This window comes from Myotis nattereri (assembly GCF_964212035.1).
Source record: "Myotis nattereri genome assembly, chromosome: X".
Classification (NCBI taxonomy): Eukaryota; Metazoa; Chordata; class Mammalia; order Chiroptera; family Vespertilionidae; genus Myotis; species Myotis nattereri.
The window spans coordinates 108,332,411-108,355,522 of NC_138078.1; the positions used below are offsets into that span (position 1 = coordinate 108,332,411).

The 23,112-nt window shown below is 35.2% G+C and overlaps 1 protein-coding gene across 3 annotated transcripts in view; it reads right to left on the minus strand.

The window, feature by feature from the left end:
- The window catches only part of KLHL13 (kelch like family member 13), a gene marked incomplete at its 5' end in the record, with an annotated part of 119,668 nt that overhangs the window by 33,481 nt on the left and 63,075 nt on the right, over positions 1 to 23,112 (minus strand). For all 3 annotated transcript variants that reach the window (XM_081081137.1, XM_081081138.1, XM_081081139.1), the window contains one exon: positions 4,883 to 5,024. In XM_081081137.1, coding sequence (XP_080937263.1) covers positions 4,883 to 5,024 — 142 coding nt within the window. The remainder of the gene's footprint in view (positions 1 to 4,882; positions 5,025 to 23,112) is intronic.

Here is a 23,112-nt window from a genome sequence, read left to right on the forward strand (position 1 = left end):
GGCTGGCCAGCCAACCTTCTGTGGCCCCTCCCCCCCACCAGATGATTGGCCCCCATCAGGGTGGGCGGCCAGACCCCACCCATGCAAGAATTCATGCACTGGGCTTCTAGTAGAAAGACAAAGAACCAAACTAAAAACTGGGCAAAGGATCTGAATAGATAATTCTATATCAAAGATGATATAGAAATGGCCATAAACACAAATGAAAAGATGCTTAGCATCATTAGCGATCAGGGAAATACAAATCAAAACCACAAGATACTACTTCACACGTACTAGTATGGCTATAATAAAGAAGGCATAATAAGTGTTGGCAAGAAAATGAAAAATTTAGAACCCTCATACACTGCCCAAGGGAATGTGAAATAGTATAGCCATTTTGAAAAACACTCGGGAAGTTCTCTTTTTTTGAATTAGGCATAGAATAACTATATGAATCACCAATTCCATTCCTAGGTATACATAAAAGATCATTGAAAACATGTCCACACAGACACTTGTACATGAATGTTCCTAGTAGCATTATTGATAATAGCCTAAATTTGAAATAACCCAAATGTCCATCAATGGATAAATTTTTAAATGTGGTATATCCATAGAATGGAATATTATTCAGCCATAAAAAGTACACAAGTATTGATGCATGCTACGATGTGGATGAACATTGAAAGCATTATGCTAAGTAAAAGAAATCAGTCACAAAAGGCCACATACTGTATAATTCCATTTATATGAAATGCTCAGAATAAGCAAATCTATAGAGACAGTGAGTAGATTAATGGTTGCTTAGGGTTGAAGAAGGGGTTTGGGTATAAGTGGGGAGTGATTGTTAATGGATACAGGTTTGTTTTTGAGGGGATGATAATGTTCTACAATGGATTGTGGTGATATCTGAAAAACACTATGAATATATTAAAAACCATTGAATTGGCCCTGGTCAGTGTGATTGGTTTAGTATCAACCCATGCACCAAAATGTTGCCAGTTTGATTCTTGGTCAGGGCACATGCCCAGATTGCAGGTTTCATCCCCTGTTGGGTGCAGACAGGTGTTTCTCTCTCTCTCCCTTCCCCCCCTCTCTAAAAAATCAAAGATATTTAAATGTATTTATGTTATAAATAAATAAGTAAAAACCATTAAATTGTACACTTTAAATGGGTGAATACATACTATATAAATTTTATCTCATAAGGCTGTTACTTTTAAGCAATGAAGGTGCTAGGAAGGGTTTGATTCAATGAAGTACCTACCATAGGATGGGGTAGTAAAAGTAAAATGATGACAACCTGGGTAACAGAATGAAGTCAAAGGAGGGAAGTTGTCCATAATACCCACAGCTGGAGTAGTAGGAAAGGAGTGAGGAAAATGAAATAATCCTTGCTTTTTACCAATTACTACTTAAGCAAACCTTACTTAATCTTCCTTACTTGAGTAAGTCTTTTGCTCTGCTAATTCCATCCTGGATTCTCCTGAGCTTTATTCAAGGTCCAAGCCTATTAGGTATCAAAATTCTTTCCAGGCACTTTCTCTGACAGCTTAGCTTGCTAAACCCTATTTAATGGAGATGACTAATCTGTTAGAGCAGATCAAGCCCACCAGATGGACACTTTATTTGGCAAACCCATCACTTCTGATCAGCTACATTTTCTCTGACACCTTCCCTGTTTGGCTCAGATGGAAGGAAAATAAATCATGCACCTTACTTTCCCCATAAATTGTCACATTTAATCCTCATATCTCTTACCCATATTACAGATAAAGACACTGGCCTAAAGAGGATAAATGACTTTCCCAAAGTCACTTAACTAGCTGGTAAGTGGTAAAACTATGATTCCAGTTATGGCCTAAACATACATCCTTCATCCTTCCGTCCTTCCAACTACAGTTATGCAGTGGGTAATCCTTCAGAATGAGACTTCTTAAAACAGCCTTTCCCCATGGACCCTTCCCCTGAAAGCTACTTTCAATGCCTTTTGAAGCTGGAGTTTGTGTGATTGCTAATTTTAAAACAATGATAGCATTTACACATTAAACACTTCTCTAGCTTGTTCCCTTGACAACCACACACCTAAGATTAGATACCAAAAAAAGGTCCCTGTTACTGCTTGTACTTAATAATCTCCATTTGTGAGAACATAATTTTAATAGACTTTTAAAGAGTATACAAAATTTTTCAAAAGCAATATAAACTGGTAGCTCTATGCCACAACAGAAAATATTAATACATTAAAAAACAACCTTAGAAAAGATTGTCTTTACTTAATACAAACTCTCAGGTTATTGTCACATCATTGTGCCTACAATCAGCCTGGACCAACAAAGGCTGAGCTAAAACATGACAGAGCTAAGGGTTCTAAGACACAGCTACACTTGTTTTGTCAACCATTATATATTTTTTAAATTACAAAGGTAATGTGCAAAAATATTTCCATTGTAAAGCAAATTAAACAGTGCAGGGTTATACAGAGCACAAAGTGCAAGACATCATTCACCAGGTTCTCCATGCTCTTACATTCATGTATATATATGCATATTGAATATTTTTCTACAAATGGATGGAATTGTACAATATATATTGACCTGTTACTATTTTAACAGCTTTATTGAGATGTAGTTAACATTTACCCATTAACAGTATATAATTCAGTGTTTTTCAGAATATTCACAGATAATATGTGCAACCATCTTCACAATAAATTGTAGGATATTTTCATCACCTCAGAAAGAAACCCTACACCCTTAAGCTATCACCCTTGTATCCTCGCATTTTCTCCAGCCCTAAGCAACCACTAGTCCACTTTCTGCCTCTATTGTTTCCCTATTCTGGACATTTAATATAAATGGAATCATATAATATGTGGCATTTTGTGACTAACTTTTTTCATGTAGAATAATGTTTTCAAGGTTGATCCACGTGTAGCATGTATCAGTACTTCATTTCTTCATATAGCTGAATAATATCCCATTGTATGAATATGCCACATCTGTCCTCTTACTTTTTTCATTTGATATAATCTATCCATTCAATACATACAGATCTGTCTCCATCTTTTCAGTGACTGCACATTATTACATAGTTGATGCAACATAATTTACGTAGCCATTTTCCTATGGATGGATAATTAAAGTATTTCCATTGTTTCCCCATTATAACATTATCTTATCTCCATATGATATAAGGGTTTCAGAAAGGGAGATGTCGTATCTCTTAGTGGAAGGCAGATTTAGCCTCTAGAACAGTGATTCTAAAAGTATGTTTCTCAGACCTTCAGTATCACTTGGGAACTTATTAGGAATGCACATTTCTGGACCCCACTCCCCATTTTTGATTCAGAAAACTGGGGCTGGGGAGCAGTTCACACTGTTTTAACAGCCATCCTACTAGTGATTCTGATATGCACTAAAATTTGAAAACCACTGCTTTAAATCTGTGTCATTACACTGCAGTGGCTTTCATTATTTGGTTTAAAGTACATTTTAAAAATTAGCAGAACCACAAAAATTGTCATTAACACATGACTATGGTCATGGATAGGGCAGAAGTATAGTGGAGGGGTACACAAGTCAGTCTCTTTGTATTTTCTTTAGAGAAAGTACTTTAATATAACAAAAATTCTTTCCTCTCATGCTTCTCCTATCTGCTTGACTCATTATTCTCTCCATCTATAGCCTTCCAAAACCAACAATTAAACCATTTACATAGACTTAAGATGCCAGGAGATAGAAATTGTTTCCTTCCTGACCCTCACATTTCTGTTGATGATACCCCACAGAACAATGAACTCTAAAACCCAGCTCCCATTAGAAACTGAAACATTGGGAAAATGTGATTTCACTGAATCACACAGATGGGAACTAGAAGGGAATTTAAAGATCTCCTTGTCAAGAGTCATATTTTGGAGTTAAGAAAATGAAGCCCAGAGGAATAACAACACAGCAAGGCCACACAGCAAAGATAAACCTCTTTCCTCACTATGTTATCTATATATTATGCTAATACTATACTTTATACTCTATTTTGCTTTATTATAATGGTTCTTGACAAGATATATACATGAAATTCACCTATTTCTTTTAAAAACACATTTAGAAAGATTTATTTTCCTTATCTTACTAAGCAGAGAGCACTCTTATAATTTAACTATATCTAGATGACATTTATGGACACCCTTTATTATATGATTCTCTAACTCAGCAATGACCACAGAGGTCAGGGAGTAAACACAAGGGTCAGAAGTACTTGGACTCACGAAATCCCTACACTAAATACCTCCATATTATAGTTCTATGTATTCTTTTGACTTTCTATTGTTTTTCTGTCCTTTCCTTTGATGTGAGTTATTACTTCTTACATCTACCAGTGTATTTGCATCCAGCAGTCCTCACATTGCCAATGTGAGTTGAGACATCAAATAAATAAAACCTTAGAACTATGATAAAAGTGACAATAAAATAAGTTGTGCATGAAGAACTAGAACATTTAGTGTAGAGACTTTGTGATATTTATTTTGGCTGCAATATAGTGGAAAGTTAATGTTGCCAGATACAACATTCTCTAATAAAGTGGAATGATAGCAAGACTTCCATTACACAAACAAAGCAAAGAATGAACTCTGGGGATTTTTTTTTAACACCAGGAAGGTATGCAGTTTTCCCCTCAAAGTTTCTCCTCTGTTGCTTGTTTGCTTTTTTAAAATTGATAAACCTTATTTTTTTAGAGAAGTTTTTGATTCACAACAAACTTGAGCAGAAAATACAGAGAATCTCCATACAACCCCACCCTCAAACGTGCACAACCTTTCCCTCTATTGACACCCCACACCACACAAACCCGAGTGCTTTGTAAAGCCATTAAATACTAGAAAAAGGACAGTTTACAATACCTGTAACACCACAGAACTGTGGGTATTGCTGGTAAAGATGCGAGTCGCTCCTGCCTTGGAAGACTGCAAATGGGATGAGAGGCCCATTTCGCTGCTTCCAAGGGACAATTTCATGTGTTGGTCTTCCTCTTCCACGAGAGATCTAAGAATTTGTTTAAATCAGAAAGAGAGGCAAATAAAAAGTTGTCATATAATTCACAGTAATGATATTATTTCAAGAAATAATCTAATACTAATCATCTGTCTATGGAATATACTGAATTTTGTTTCAATACATTTTAAAAGGCTCACAGCGCTCTAACATTATAGAAGAAAAACATATTTTTTCTTGCAAAAAGCTTCCCAAGGTCAGTAAAGATAAATGAGACCTGATAAAACAACCTACAAGCTGGTTCAAAACTATAATCACAGAGGGTTTCATTTTTTTAGTGTCAGAATAATTGCTTTTGGTATTTATTTCACTGTATAGGTAGCAATACAATCAAATTATGCTATGCACAGTTAAAATAAATTTGGAATGCCTTTTAGAAAGATAAAAAAAATCTCTCATTTATTGAATAGTCACTATGCATTAGGCACTTGCCAAGAAATTTACACACATGATCCTTAAAAATATCATTAAAAATATCCATTGCAATAGGTACTCTGATTGTCCTTTTTATTAAGTATAGAACAAATGAGCTATAAAAGGGTTAAAAAACAATTGGCCTGCTGAGACCGGTTTGGCTCAGTGGATAGAGCATCGGCCTGTGGACCAAGGGGACCCGGGTTTGTCCCGGTCAAGGGCTTGTACCTGGGTTGCGGGCACCTCCCCAGTAGGAGATGTGCAGGAGGCAGCTGATCAATGTTTCTCTCTCATCGATGTTTCTAACTATCTATCTCTCTCCCTTCCTCTCTGTAAAAAATCAATAAAATATATTTTAAAAAAACAATTGGCCTAAGGTCACAAAAATTTTTAAGTGGTTGTGATAGGATTTGAATGTATGTCTAGTCTTTTTCTAAACTCCAACAGTCCCATTAATGAAAGGCAAAGATTAACTATGATACATTGCAACATTATTTCCTCTTCTGTTGTTAGTTATAGTTCTAATCAACCCAAAAGGAACAAAAATTTTTGCATGTTAAAATATTTTGTTTTCTAGCAATATCTCTTACATCATTTGGGGATTATTTAAATAAATAGCTACAGTGTAGTGGCATTTCTATTTTTTCAAAGAAAGAAATAATAAAAATAATAAATACAAGTTATATCCATGTATATTATAACAGTATGTTTTAGGGGCAATAAAAAAAGATTTTTAAAAATATTGGAGAACAGCCCTAACTGGTCTGGCTCAGTGGATAGAGCATTGGCCTGCGGACTCAAGGGTCCCAGGTTCGAATCTGGTCAAGGGCATGTACCGTGGCTGCAGGCACATACCCAGTAGGGAGTGTGCAGGAGGCAGCTGATCGATGTTTCTAACTCTCTATCCCTCTCCCTCCCTCTCTGTAAAAAAATCAATAAAATATATTTAAAAAAAAAAGATTGGAGAACAGTAGTCAACAGAGAATATATCAAAATATTTCATAGTTACCTCAGGTAGGTTACACTAAAAACAATCATCATGGTACAACCTTTCATTATTCCTTAGACCAGGCTGGCTTGTATTTCCTTAGGTATACATTGCTAAAATTGTCTCTGAATCAGCTGCCTAAAGAGCAGGGAGCTCATGGCTCTGAATGGGTCTGTGCATTCATAATGTAGACTGCTAAAATTGACATCAGAAATCACAAAGGAAGAATGGATTTTCAAGTGCTAGAACTCTGTAATTTTCCCACTTATCTGTAACTGCTTAAATGATGAATTATTTGTTTTACTAATTCCAGCCTATCCAATATCATAAAGATTTCACTTTTTTCCCTATCATATCTATAATCTAAGTTGATCAGTTTTAACAAAAAAGTTTTAAGACTCTACTGGACTTTTAATAAAGATCCTGCTTTTTAAATTCTGACACCATCCAGCAATAATTAGCAAAACTTCTGGCCTTGAGGGTGACATCAATTTTCCTTAATGATATTAGAGCCACAGTATAATAAAAAATGAATTAATAATATAGGACCATGTTTTATTCAACTCTCATGGATATTTAATAAAGAGAATAATTTAAATAAAAACTTAACAAGCAAAAAGAAAATGAATATAGGTTTCCTCAAGTTTCAGAAATAGGTTTAAAAGAATTAAAGTATATACATGATATACACTATACACACGCTCACACACTTTTAAGAGCTTTTGCAAAAGACATTTAACATTACAGAATCAACTGGAAAAATGGGTAATAGACATATGGTGAGTGGTATCCCTAACCAGAAAGTTTCCATTCAACCAGAATTATTTTAATGGGATATTCAAGCAGAATGTCTTATTATTTTCTGTATTCCTTGCACAGAACCTGGCACACGAGAAGTTTAATATATGTCATTTGAATGAATGCAGAATCTCATTTCTGTGGATCATTCTAAAGACACCTCCTTATCTTGCAGTGCTTTAAATGACTATCAATTATCCTTTTTATAAAACCATAGATATAACTGGAACAGAAGTACAGCTAAAACTGCATTGTCCCTATGACATATTCTGAAAATTGCTTTTAAAAAATAAACTACAGATAATAATTGTTTACTTGCCATTTATTTCTTGCTCTTAAAACTGAAAAGCAGAATATAAAGATGCAGCCCTTTCTTGGCAAGATAATACCACTAGCTTTCTAATTAATTATTTCAAAAGCTGAAGAAGCTTTCAATAAATCATCTTCTTCATAACTTTTTATCAACATTGTTTGACTTTTTAACATTCAGAATACTTCATATTATTTCTGCATCAGTAACAGTACATGCCATTTCAACCTTCTCAGCAGATTCAATATTCTCTTCTTTCTTTTTCATTAAGTTTACTGGATATGAAGAGCACTGGTCTTCAGCACTGCAAGGATGTGAAATCTCTCTACAACCCCCAGGTCACAATTCTATCAATCTATCCTTAGAGGAATTATTACCTGAGTAATTTCAAAAACAAATAACATTTTAAATCATTTTTTTCAAGTCATATGGTTAAAAGCAATATAAAGATCAATGGTTCTCAATAGGGGAAAGGGGACCAAGAGGATGTTTGCCTCTTTTCCCCCATGCCTGGCAATGTCTAGAGGCATTTTTCATTGGTACAAGGGGGAGGGTTTGTGTGCTACTGTCTGATGGGATGCTGCTAAACATCTCCACATCAAACATATCAAATGTGCCAAGGTTGAGAAACCCTGATACAGAGGAGTTAAGATTCTCAGGAAAATTTTTCTAAAGCAATTACATGGTCTAAATAACTTCCCAGCCAAGAGTTGAATCCACGAGGTAATGCTGGCAGTAAAAGACACAGTAGGATTATTAATTGCAACTCTTCCAAGACTACCTAACAATAAAATACCTCTGTTCTCTCTTGGCAAGACAATATGGCCGGCTTTCATATTATTAATTAATGGCCCGTCAATTTGAAAAGTCAAGTGTTTACAGTAGATAAGTAGATAATGGCTTTGAAGTTTATAAGAATTATGCAGGAAAGCTTTTGTTCTATATAAACTCATGTAAGAATAATAATTTAATTCTTCTTAAAACAATTATTTGGATTCACTTTTACATGCTAATTTAGAATCAAGCAAATCCTGCCCAAATAATTCCATCAACATTATAAAATTAATCACAGGGGAGATTGTGTTCATCAATTTTCTTTCTAAAAATCAAATCTTTTTCCTACAACATCTGTATATTGCCACCAGGTCACACCCACCCTTCACACCAAGACTGAACACATCTTATTTTCCAAATAATGACCAACCACAGAGTGCAAAAGCAATCTTTCACAAAGTATACATGAATCAGTGAACTGTGCTTGCTCAAAAAGAACAATTGCTTTTTCGAAGATACTGTCTGATCGTTTTACTGAAAGCATTGCAACGTGGTCAAACTGAACATACACACACTATGGCATTTCTTTGTACTGCTATTTGAAGACAAAAGAAATAGAAAGTCTAAGCAATTGACATGTGTTAATAGGGTGATGCTAACATTGTAATCTTACTCAAAAATTTCCATATTTTAAAAATTACTCCCAAGGGAAACATGTAAATGATATGAGCAGAAAATTCATAAAGATAAAAGTACAAATGGTTAACAGAAAAATGTTCAACCTCATTAGTATTCTAGAATATGCAAATTGAAGCAAAGATTCCATCTTTGAACATGTAAAGTTATCAAAAAATAAGAGTGGAAGATATACTCTCAACATTGCTAGCACAAACATGTATGAAGCCCATGCTGTCTGTATGGTTCTGCTCACCCAAATGGATTTTTTAATGGAAATTTCAAAACCATCAAATGTACAATCATTTTCCTTTTATAGTGAACACCATGACAATAGAGGATTGTGTATTATGTGTACAATCTGGTAGGTGGGCTGCAGCAAAAGTTCTCTGTCAACCTGGTTCAAATATGTTTTCTAAAATGAATAGTTCTGTAAAGGTAATAGTTTGGCAGGCATTCTATAAAGAATTGTAAACACGTAGCATTCACTACAGCAATCATGTCTGGTGGCATGCTATTTGGAGAAGGGAAGAGTATCACACAATTGCATCATTTGGCCTCAAAGCCTCAAATCCAATAGTCATCAATCTACATACCAACAAAATATTACTCCTATAAAATCCACTGAAATGAGTACGTTTGTGTTTAAAAAATAAGGTATCAAGTTCATAGGTCATAAACTGCCCACTTCAAATTCTTGGTTTCTATCATTTCAAGCACCAATTTAATGCTATACAGAAAGGCAGGTGAGGTCACATTTCATTATCAATGAAAAGAGGACATTTTAGTGCTTTTTAAAATTATTAGCATGAAAACACATGAAACGCTTGCCTTTTCTTGATAAAGAAGTTATATGTGTATGCATGCTCTGGTATATTAACTTCTTACACCAAATGAAGAGCAGCACATTAACAGTGCTGTGAATAAAATATGCTAGTAGGAGCTGTGTACACTCAGAAAAAAAGTACAGATTAAGCTTATCAAAGTAGTTGTCAAGTTATTTTCTTTACTTTCCTGTTTTTATGTTAATTTCTGAAGGGGAAAATAAATTAATCAGAAAAGCTAAGAAGGTAAAAGTATTTGAACAACACCTTTAACTTTTCTCTAGTTAGTTCACAATTAGTTTCATAGCACGTATTTTTGCTTGCAACCATTACATTACAAAGTGGTTAAACCTAACAATGCGCTCTAATAACATAATTCCACTGTAACAAAAGAATAGGAGTTTGAGTTAATGTCAAAAGTATTATACAAATATTGTTATTGCCCAGAGTAGCAATGTTATCATAAGTGAAAGTCAGTACCAGTGGGTTGGTATACAAGAACAGCAACACTAACAAAACAAAACAAACAACAAAATTAAAAATAAAAGCCATGAATGGTATACAACAAATGGTGTATAACAAATCTGGTTGGTTAATCAAGGCCTTGACTCATGTTTTCCACCACCCTTCCCCCAGAAAAGCAAAGTACATATTTCTCACACTCACAATTTAAAAAGAAAATCAAGAAAAAGGTTTTCTTCAAAGAAGAACTCCCCCTCCATTTGGTTTTCTGCTCTGAAACAGAGAAGTGTCTGCTAGCAGCAGCATTTGCGAAATGAAACATTTCTTGCGATAAAGTTGCATGGCAGGTGGAGGAGACATTTAGCCACCTGTTCTCATACTCATTTGAATTTGAGTGCTAAATCTGTCAAGGTATTTCTTTCCATTCTTGAGAAATAATTTAAAAACTTAAGATGGTAAAAATAATTTTCCATTGATTTTTTCTATAGACTAAAATTATGCATATTATATTGAATTCTAAAGGTATTAATAACCTTCCTACATTACAACATTTAGAATCTGAACTCTCCTTTACACGCCTCCCAAACAAAAACTGAATTATATTCTCCCTCTCTCTAAATTAACTTCCCATTAAGAAAAAAAATAGGGAAAGATTTTAAAAATCAGAAAGGAAATTTCCAACTCATGAAATTAATATGTATAAAATAAGTTTGGTGTTTTTATTAAAAGAAAGACACAACAAAGTTAAAACTTAAAATACTAAAAGATATGTCCTAACTAAAATGTCATTTACAGTATCATTGCACAAGGAAATTATAAATATCACAGCAACTTCTCTTCATAAGACATAAATTAATTGCTGTTTAAGAAACTGTGGAGAATATATCTCCTTAATGAGGTGCTTGCCTGAAAGGAACTAAGAAAGATGAAGATTTGGTTACTTATTTGTATTTTTTAATGACTTAAATAGAGTCTTCCCTCAGTATCTACAGGGGATTGGTTCCAGAACACTCCCCCCCCACCCAGATACCATAATCCATAGATGCTTAAGCACCTTATATAAAATGGGGTAGAACAATGCATACAGTCAGCCACCGCTCCCCCCCCCCCCAAAATCTCAGATTCCCAACCTCTAATAAAAATATGGATTTAGCCCTGACTGGTTTAGCTCAGGGGATAGAGCGTTGGCCTGCGGACTGAAGGGTCTCAGGTTAGATTCCAGTCAAGGGCATGTACCTTGGTTGCGGGCACATTCCCAGTAGGGGGCTGTGCAGGAGGCAGTTGATCGATGTTTCTCTCTCATCGATGTTTCTAACTCTCTATTCCCCTCACCTTCTCTCTGTAAAAAAATCAATAAAAATATTTTTTAAAAAATATGGATTTAGACTGAAAATATAGTTGGTTGAACCTGAGGATGAAAAACCTGGGGAAACAGAGAGCCAACTGTATAGTATTGTCCACTTACAATGAATTCACTAATGGAAGTCTTTAGCATACATGATATAAAATAGCTGCTAATCTTTCCAATGCTTTCTTTTCTGCTGCAGAAGTACCAGAGCCCACAAAAAAAGAAAAAAAGTTCAAATGATTTTCCAAAGTAAAGTAGCTTCCTTAAATGCATATGCCTGACATATTTAAAATAAAATTACATTAATAAATAGCTGATGTCAGTTTTAACACAGGAATAAGATCGTTTACCCAGCACCTGCTGTGTGCTAGGCATTTTGCCAGACACATTCTCTGTACTACTTAATCCTCATAACAATCCCATTTTAAAGACAGGAAACTGAAGAGAGTTTAAGGCCTCACCATGAGGCTGGTAACTATGATTTGAACTCCAGTCTGATTTCAGAGCTCACATTGTTCCCATTACAACAAGCCTAAAAATGAAAAATAGCAGAGTAGAGACCATAAAGAAAATGACATTTCAATGACTAATTTATAAATACAAGTTGGATCTCAGAGAGACACATTCTGTTATAGACAAGTCATTTTCTGGTTGAATCAATTCAGTTTAAAATCAGCCATTTTTACTACTACTTCCATAAAAACAATACCAGTGCTAAAAGTCTCATATTCTCCCAATGCTTATGGGGTAAGGAGGATAGCATATCTTAGGATGTAGCTCAGGTCAAATTTAAGGAGAACTTTACATTACTGATATCAAAATTTAAAAGAACAGATTTTGAATTCCAAAGTCACCCATCACAATCACAGAAATAGCACTATGACACAGATGAGGAAATGGAGCTAAACAAATGGAATGACAAATGATATTCCATTAGATAACTATAACAGGATGAAAGTTAATTATCCAAACCATAAAGCATTTGCACTGAATATCTCAAACCTGTTCAAGAAAGCCTTTAAAATTAATGTTTGTTCCCTCTATCTGCCATATTTCAAAACTTTTGTCTTCCTTCATCTTTTAAAATCCATACACCAATTAAAGTACATCAAGTCTCATCTAGACCGGAAAATTCTTCTGTTTAGAAGCTTGGTTTATATCCTATTTCTTATTCTTCACATTTCTAATAATATTTTGATGAAAAAATATATAGATAATAGATAGATAGACAGATAGATATACACCTGAAGTAGAAATAAAAGAGTTACCAAAATAATAAATTTCTAAATTCTGATTCCACACCTACTATATAAAAAATCTAAGTTAAAGCTCCCTAACTTTCAGAAGCTGTATAAGGTGAGAGTATGCAAGTGGTAGTGGTGGGAGGGAGATGCAATATGTACTTGTAATTTGGGGAAAACAGACTGTGTTCCCATCACTGTTACTAGCCCCCTGCCCAGTGCACAGAGGAAATAATTATAATCTTCTGACTGCATATTAGTTCTCTGGAAGGATGATCCACCCTTCAGCAAGCACCAGCCTTTCCCATTGAAAATTTTAACAATACCTAAGACAGGGAACATGCCTTCTTATTCTTCAACCCCCAAATGAAGAAACTGGAATAGGAGTTCCAACACCCAGGCCAACTTTCTTTAAAGGAGCTTTTTGCTCCCAGAGGATTTGTTAACCAAGGTGTGATTTTACTTCTATCACCCTTAGCTCACCAACTTTGAAATTTGACTATTGTGCTATGGTGCATTTCAATGGAAAAGCATGTTAAAGAATTCTTGTATCACCTACCTAAAATTTCAGTTCATTTAATATTCAAACCTCCAAGTTATCTAATTTGAGTTTATTATAAAGCCAGATTCCATAAACTCAAAACCAATTAGAAATCACTGAGACAAATCTCTTTGGGAACAGGAGAATCATTAATCAAGAGGTAAAAATCCTATCCTTTTCTGTCTTAGAAACTTAGAAAAATTTCCCAGTTATAGTCAACTTCACAAAGTCAATAATTCATGATCAGGTCTTAGGGGAATGTTTATTTCTCTTTAAAAAGGAAACAAGAAAACATAGAGTAAGACTTTCAAATTACAAAATAATAGTCAATTGCACTCCATGTTTTAAGAATTATAACTGGCAGCTCTAAGAGCCCCACTGATTCTATATCTTCAAAGCCTCTAATAAATATGATAAATCTCAACCTTGACTTTGCAATGACCTAGAGGCATATCTAAGTAGTTCAATGAATGTGGTAAGAATTTCAGTATCAAATCAATCATATTTTAATAGAATGTTTAATACAATTTAATCAAATCAATATTTTAATATGATGACCAGTATTTTTAAGACAGGAGAAGGTAATACAAAAAGAAAAATCAGAAGATAGATTATTAACCCAACGAGTCTGGGAATCACACTTAGGATAGTTCTATCAAGCTAATCTCACTTATGGAGCTTATGGAAGCAAAGAGTCTAACTCAAGCAAAAATTCCCATATTAAATTATTTTCCATTTTGTACATAATTATCTGCCTCACCATTAAGGTTGTTTACATTAAACTTTGTTTAAGCCTTTAAATTATTTTTCTTGTACTATCTACACTAATAAAAGAGAAACATGCAAATTGGTGTCACTCTACTATGCCTACCAGCCAAACAGGATGAGTATGCAAATTACGCTGCTGTAAAAAGGAAGGAAGTCCTACCATTTGCAACAGCATGGATGGAGCTGGAGAGCATTATGCTAAGTGAAATAAGTCAGTCAAAGATAAATATCACATGCTCTCACTCAATTGTGGATTATAATGAACAATATAAACCGATGAACAAAAACAGATGTAGAGACAGAGAAGCATCGATCAGATGCTCAAAACTCAGAGGGAAGATAGGGGAGGGTGAGGGGGAGGGGGAGAGATCAACCAAAGGACTAGTATGCATGCATATAAGCATAAGTGATGGTTGTGGACAACAGGGGGTGAGGGTGAGGGCAGCATTGGGGGGATGAGAGGACATTGGGGGGATAAGGACACATTTGTAATATCTTAATCAATAAAGGGAAAATAAATTTTTTAAAAAAGAGAAACATGTAAATTGGTATCACTCCACTACGCCCACTAGTGAATCAGGATGAGTATGCAAATTAACCCAACAAAGATGGTGGTTAATTTGCATATGCAGGCGCAGAGTGAAGACTGAAGGCTCCAGCCCCAGCAAAGACTGAACACTGAAGACAACTGAAGACTGAAGAGCCTTGGCTTCTCCGCTGCGGCCGGAATGAAGGCCTGGGTCCCGGGTGCCGGAGGAAAACTGGTGCCAGCAGCCAGGGAAAGGAAGGCCTATTGCGCGAATCTTCGTGCAACAGGCCTCTAGTGCTTACCATAAAGAAACATAACCATTGTTGATCCTAAGTTCTCAGGTTGTTAGGAGATGGACAAAATCTATAGTCACCTACATACAGCCCACTCACCTATCTACACATTCAAGTATCATATTCTAAGAGTATAAATTCAGTCTTTAACCCCATAAATGACTTCTGATTTTTATCCTAAAATTCCATCAGGCTCCATCACATTATTACACTACTAGAAAAGTATTTTAACTAAGATCACTATAATGTCCAGCTCTATATCACAACACAATTCCATGATCTAGCTACAGACAGCTCTGGTAATGTAACAAAAATTTCTCTACAAAAATAATTTTATGAGTCTTTGTCCATTGTTCAGTAACACTAAGGAAGGAATCCTGGGCAAATGTTTTGTGTATCATGACTATATTTGCTTATCCAAAATATTAAATATTCTTAATAAAATTGGTAATCATTTCCTGAAAGGTAGACTTTTTTTGAGGGGGTAGATGCAAATTATAATTCTTTGGGGAATTTGCTACTTGGGTAAAGTGTTTCTTTTTAGGAACATTGAACTCTCTGGTTTAAAGAGTATGTATGGAAGAGTGTGTATACTTGTGTGGAACTCAACAAAGGTAGAAGCAGATCATATCATTTAAACAATATGGCACCGTATGCATCAAGCATTCACACTTCTCAGTCATTTAAATGAGAATCTTGCCCTGACCAACATGGCTCAATTGGTTGAGCATCATCATCTCATGCACCAAAAGGTTGCTGGTTTGATTCCCTGTCAGGGACATGCCCAGGTTGCAGGCTACATCCCCAATAGGGGGTGTGCAGGAGGCAGCTGATTAATGTTTTGCTCAGACATCGATGTTTGTTTCTTTCTCTCCCTTCCTCTGTCTGTAAATAATCAATAAAAAATCTTTTAAAAAAATGGAATTTTAAGTAGAAGGTAATTGGGTCATTTTCAGACTGTATGTGTTTTTGAAGAAGCTATGAATAGTGAAGTAGTAAGGAAGTACTAACTTGATCTGTTTGAGGAGAAAGGTATATTAAGCAAGAAAGAGAGAAGCAGTACTTTCCTTCCTTCCACACGGTCATTGAAAACCAATTTATAATTTCTGGCCTTCAGTGTGAAAGTGAGAAGGAGACTGGGAAGCATCACCACATATGTAAGGATAGCAAAGAATCAAAGTTTTAAACATTTGTCTATGTAGTTGTAAAATGCTACTCTAAATGGTACTACCCTCACCCCACCTACAACAGCTATTTCTCAAAGCAATAAGTCATATCCAAATCTCCAAAATCAAATCTTTTCATAGATCACACTTTTAATGGAAAATTGATTTATTTAAAGGTACTTTCAATGGAAATGAATTCAATGACATAGTTCTTGATCATTTCTGGGAGCTTGGTCAGTCAAATAAAGTTCAGTCATCTCAAATGTATCCAGATGTCATGCATTCAAGAGAGACATAGCTAGGATATTTTGGACTCTAAAAGAAAATTGTTATCATCAAAATACTTCAGTCACCTATGACTCTTGCTTTTTCACCATGTTCCATGTCCAAGCGACTGTTAAAGTACTACTGACTATCTCTCTTCCATGCTCCTGTCTTTCACAGCCTCTCCACTCTCACTGACCTTACAACTTCTGGTATCTACTACTTCTCATTTGGATTTTGTCATTAATATAAATTACATATTTTTATAGTATATCTTCTTAACGAATTGTCATTGTATTTATAACTCCAAAAGTCACTTCCTTGTTCAAAGGATTCAATGACTCCTCACTACTTGCTGAACAAACACCTAATGCCACACTCTCGAATTCAAGGTTTCTTGAACTATCCCTCCTTAACTAATCACACATTCCAGCAAATAATTCAAAATAAATATATATATAGTGATTAAAGAATAAAACTATCAATAGAATATGTCATTTTCATACTTATTAACATCTATGCCTTTTTTCTATTGCTAACCAAGTAATACAAACACCATTTTATTTAAATATTTTGATAGAAGGAAAATTTACTGAATTTAAATGGAATAAATGCTAAACATTTGCAATTGGGTTGAAGCCCTTTTAAGTATAAAAATTAAGAAGATAAGTAAGTATGAATGATTTTTCATTACTAATTTTAAATTTATTTTTCCTAAACACTAGGTCAGATTTCCTTTTTTTCAGTCAGTCTATTCCTTTTTTCAAACCATATGTACAAAACATGTTATCATTTAAGTGCAAACACATTTGCTTTAAAACATAAATTTATCCAATTTGCTCCATTATGGTAAAAGACATGTAAAAATAAGTTAAAAAAAAAACACCTCTTAACTTTAAGAATAGTTGCTATCTTGGAACATATTGTAATCTTATTTTCTTTATCAAATTATAATTTGATGAACCATGACTAAAGTATTCTAGTCACTGGTAAATTGTTTCTACTAAAACTACTTTCAGTCTGTAACCGCATAGTGGTATTTATCAGCAAGCAAGGAATAGAATCAGGGTTTTGGATTAGTTTTCATAGCAAAGATAGCTGTAACTTGCTCTCTAACAAGACTGGTACCTATTAGATTACTGCATATATCAAATGAAGAAATTTGACACTCAAGTGAAGTGATTTGCACAGGGCTACAGACCTCAAAACTACACTTCCTAAATTCATGCATCAACTCAGCATTTATTGAGGACCTACTATGTTCCAGGCATCTCACAAAGAGATAGGTAAACAAAGAGCAGGTGGGATATTTGCTTGCAAAAAAATCACAATAAAAGAAACAAACACTTTCCAAAGGACTAAATGATATATAAATAACAATAAATTATCAACATTGTCTACTAACAAATACCGTGTTGTATAACTTATATAAACCATAGTAACAAAACCGAGAACTTTGCTCCTTAATACAGAAGTGTATGAGTTCATATTTAGCATATACACCAAATGAAAAGATAAATAACATTAACTTTCCTTACTATTATTTTATTTTAAAGGATTATTCATCCCAGAACAGGCTATTTACAAGGCTGAATCAGCAATCAAACAACATCCACTATTCAAAATTATAATCTGCAATTATCTGATATAATAAAAGCCTAATTTGCTAAGTGTCCAACCTTTTGACCATTCGACCAGTCGCTATGACATGCAATGACTACTAGGGAGCTGACGCTCCGACTGGTAGGTTAGCTTGCTGCTGGGGTCCGGCCAATCAGGACTGGGTGATACAGACCGGATGCGCCCTGGAGCCCTCCCATGGCGCCTCCCTGGCCCCAATCGTGCATTGGTGGGGTACCTTGGCCTGGCCTGCATCCTCTCACAATCCGGGGCCCCTTGGGGAATGTTGGAGAGCCAGTTTCAGCCCAATCCCCACAGGCCAGGCCATGGGACCCCACCAGTGCAGGAATCCGTGCACCAAGCCTCTAGTAATTATGTAAAAGAAAGCTGGAACTTATGATGATGCAATGGTACATCTCATCATTTGAGAAAAAGGCAGTTTCTAACTGCATCTATCTATGTATTTCAGCAATCTGTCTATGGAAAATATTCTAATGAGCCAGGTCTTGAGTCTACTTAAGATCAAAATTCTGGTTGCAGTTCCACAAATTTTTCTTTATCTGTGAATCACTTAGAAATAATTACATACACACAATCCTTGTAGGAAAGTGTTCATAATGAATGAAAACAATTTCAATTTGGTGATGCTAAGGGATTGGATGATCTATTCACAACTAAGAACATCCAATATACTTTTCAAAATTATATTTCAAATATTGGGGGTCCACCTCAATGAAAGCTAGATCAAACTGAGTTCATTAAAAACATGGCTCACTGTAGGACAAGAGAAAAGTTGCAATGTAATCACATGCATAAAGAGAAATCTAGCTGATGTTTTTTAATAAATTGTCTTCTAAAAACTTCATTGTTACATAAGCCCCTATCCTCCCCCATTGATTTCTAACCCACCTCCACCCCCACCCCCCGACTCCAGGCCTTCACCACCCTATTTTCTGTGTCCAGGAGTTATGCATATACATATATTTATACAAGTTCTTTGGTTGATCTCTTCTCACTCAGTAAATTGGTCTTAATCATTAATTTGTAATACAGTGGAATGGGAAAAATAATAAAAAGGCATGGATTAAATCATTACTTACAAACATACAGATGGAGGAAAAATCATCCGACATAAATATCACATTTTTTTCAAGGTACAATGGTATGACAAGGAGTAATTTCTAAGATTCCTTCCAGCTCTTGGTTTCAAAGAACCCTGAATAAAATAATTACGCTTTTTGAGATGTCCTGGTCTTATCTCATTGACCAGTGAAAAGCACTATATTTTTGAAACGAGAAACAAAAAGTGATAATAGAAGATGTTATAGGACAAGTTGTAAATAAAGAACAAAGGTCATTTTGAATTTTTAGAAACACCTGCAGTGAAAAACTTTAATGTAGGAGGGAAGAAGGGTGAGATAGGGAAGGAACAAAGGGATGACATAAGCACTACTTTAGCACAGATGTTCACAAACATTCAACTGAATTTGCCACTCCAATTTATCATTCTCATGTTTAATTTTCAAAAAATTTCCAGTGCTCTAAATAAGTAATATTTTTATAAGATTTTCAGTGCTCTAAATAAGTAATCCATGCCTTTTATTATTTTTTTTTATTTTATTGATTTTTTACAGAGAGGAAGGGAGAGGGATAGAGAGTTAGAAACATCGATGAGAGAGAAACATCGATCAGCTGCCTCCTGCACATGTCCCACTGGGGATGTGCCCGCAACCAAGGCACATGCCCCTGACTGGAATTGAACCTGGGACCCTTCAGTCTGCAGGCGGACGCTCTATCCACTGAGCCAAACTGGTGCTGGCAATCCATGCCTTTTAAATAAAAAAACTCAATCAAGCCCTTGCACCTTCCATAATAGGAAGCAAACAGTGTTCAGAGAGTTAAATAACTGGTTTTGTGTTTGGAACATTCCTCCACTCACCTCCAAGTTTAGAAATGTCACTTTTTCAGGCCACAGTAACTTGCTGGACGGTCAGGTTTTATAATCAATAACTGAGTGACATAGACAGTCCTCATCTGTTATTGTACTGTCCCTGTTTCACTCAATAAATGTTAACCAATGCACAAATTTCTGTATATTTCCCTTGCTCAAAGCACTGAAAGGCATTAGTAAGGCAACAAGCAGATAATTATATGTCACTGATTCTGTAATAGGTTTTGAAGATTTTTAAATGGTTCTCTCAACAACCTGTATTATCCTTATGACTTTTCAGAGATATGTGAGGGCCTTCTAGTTGTTAACTATTATTTTCCTGTGGACTTTGTTTTATTCTGAACAGTTCTTTGTATATACTAAAAGTGTTCAGAGAAAGTGGAAAGAAATGCAGGGATCTTTGACATTTTTTTCTTCAATACAATAAAAAACAATCAATATCAACCAACTTGTATTACACACTCAGTGTAGCACTTTTTAGACAGCTCTAATGTCAATGGAGAAATTTGAGATACTTCTGCTTATTACATAAAACTTTATTAAGAAAACGAATTCATGCCAAGCCAGCATAGCTCAGTGTTGAGTATCAACCTATGAACCAGGAGGCCACAATTCAATTCCCGGTCAGGACACATACCCAGTTGCGGACTCAATCCCTGGTGGAGGAAGCGGCCAATCAATGATTCTCTCTCACCATTGATGTTTCTAGCTCTCTCCCCCTTTCCCTTCCTCTCTGAAATCAATAAAAATACAATTAAAAAAGAAAATGAATTAATGATTTTAATCAAAAGGTGTCACTAATGCTTATTAGCTTTTAAAAGGAGACGTGGGCCATGCAAACCATCTCAAAAACAGCCTGAATTTTTAAGAAGGCAAATAAAAAATAAAGTTCTTAAATGACTAGGATCTTAGTTTGAACTCATATCTGCATTTTACGTGTTTCTGTATATTTGCAAATTCTTTGTATACAATTCATTTGTGCTTGTTTTATAGGACTTGGAGCATAATAAAAGTTCTAATATTAGAGATTGTCTTCATGATACTTTTAACACAACCTCAGATTATAACTCTGTCACTGGATAATTCTACTTTTTATAAGATTTCCAGTTAATCACTGTTGCAAAGTTTGAGAACTGCCTATGTTATATTTAAACTATTGTAATTTTCAAGAATAAAACTACTGGCCCAGAGAGTAGTATAGTGTAGTAACAAGAACCACTTAGGTCAATTGGAATAATTTTTTACAATGCGTGCATAAGCCTAACTGTGTTCAACTATAGCATAGTAGACAGAATAATGGCCTCTCAAAGATGTCCACATCTGAATCCCTGGAACATGTGAATATGGGATTACATGACAAAGGGGATCTTGTAGACGTGATTAAGGACCTTGATATGGAAAAATTATCCTGTATTATCCAGGTGGGCTTAACTTAATCACATGAGTCCTTAAAAATGGTAAACAAAAGCAAAGTAGGTCAGAAAGAGATCAGTGTGAAAAAAAAAAAAAAACACCCTGCCATTTCTGGCATTGAATATGGCAGAAGGGAGCCACAAGCCAAGGGATGCAGGCCCTCTAGAAGCTGAAATTGACCCTTAGCCTATAGCCAGCAAGAAGATGGGAATCAGCCCTGATCGGTTTGGCTCAGTGGATAGAGCATCGGCCTGAGGACTCAAGGGTCCCAGGTTAGATTCCAGTCAAGGGCATGTGACTTGGTTGCGGGCATATCCCCAGTAGGGGGTGTGAGGGAGGCAGCTGATCAATGTCTCTCTCTCATCGATGTTTCTGACTCTCTATCCCTCTCCCTTCCTCTCTGTAAAAAATCAATAAAATATATTTTTAAAAAAGAAGAAGATGGGAATCATAGTGGTCCTACAACTGTGAAGAACTGACTTCTGCCAATGACCCAAATGAGCAAGAATCAATCTCCCTCAGAATCTCAGAAGCAAATACAGCCCTGCTGACACACCTTGACTTTAGCCCAGTGAGAACCATACCAGACTTACGACCTAAATAACTGTAATAAAGTTGTGATGTTTGCAGTAATTTGTTATGGCAGCAATAGAAAATTAATACATGGAGTGCTGTGTGTGTATGTTTTGGTTTTTTGTTTGGTTGTGTTTTTTTTAGACCTTGCACATAATTAAGCGATGCGACAATAATGTTCACAAGAAAATACTAAACATACTGAATGGATAGTACCCTTAGAAAGTGCTAAAAAGAGCACACCAACTACAGCACTGTCCGTGGTGGATAATTACATGGAAGAAAAAAATAGGTAGCCAGTGTAGGTAGAATAGTGTTTCAAGAGAAATAGGAAACGCTAAGGTTAATCCTGATATACCAGCAAGTAAAGATAATTGCCCCAGGATTTTTCTACAGCTTTACCACTTGACAGTATTGTCAAATAAACCTTACTTCTCTCTTTACCCCCATCCAATTAAAAAAAAATATCTTCTCATCTGTCATATTCTTTGTTCATCTAATCCTAGTGTGATATTACCTAATTAATAGATGACATGAAAGTAGCAAAAGTCTATAAAAACAAAAAGGCATTAGAGAAGTTAAGAGCTTTGAAATCAAGCAGACCTAAGTTTGAATTCTCATTTCACCTCTTACTTAAAGTGTAACATTGAACAACTTAATTAAGCTCCCTGAACACTGTGCCCTTGTGTGTAAAGCAGGGAAAAGACTTACCCTTATAGAATGTTTGGGAGGCAGCTTGAAAAGTTCCCGGCACTTTTATAGTACTCAATAAATTATATTATATTTAACTATGCGAAACCAGGACAATTTTTTAAACTGCAAATAAATTTTTAAAAATTTCATATGAAATTTACAACATCTGTTATATAGGCTAGATTCAAGATTTAAGCTCTTAGTGTTCTCAAAGTTATTTTTAACTATGTTTTTCTTATGGAAGGATAACTTGTTTCATTTCTCCATTGAACCATATCATAAGAAGTACTCTCCAACAAGTTGAGCATGCTTGTCTTACCATACCATAAATGTGGCAAAATTGGGTAAAAACATTTACCTGTAGGAACATATACATGTAGGAAGTCATCTAATTGGAAATCTTTTACTAAACTTGGTAACACGATATAATTTTA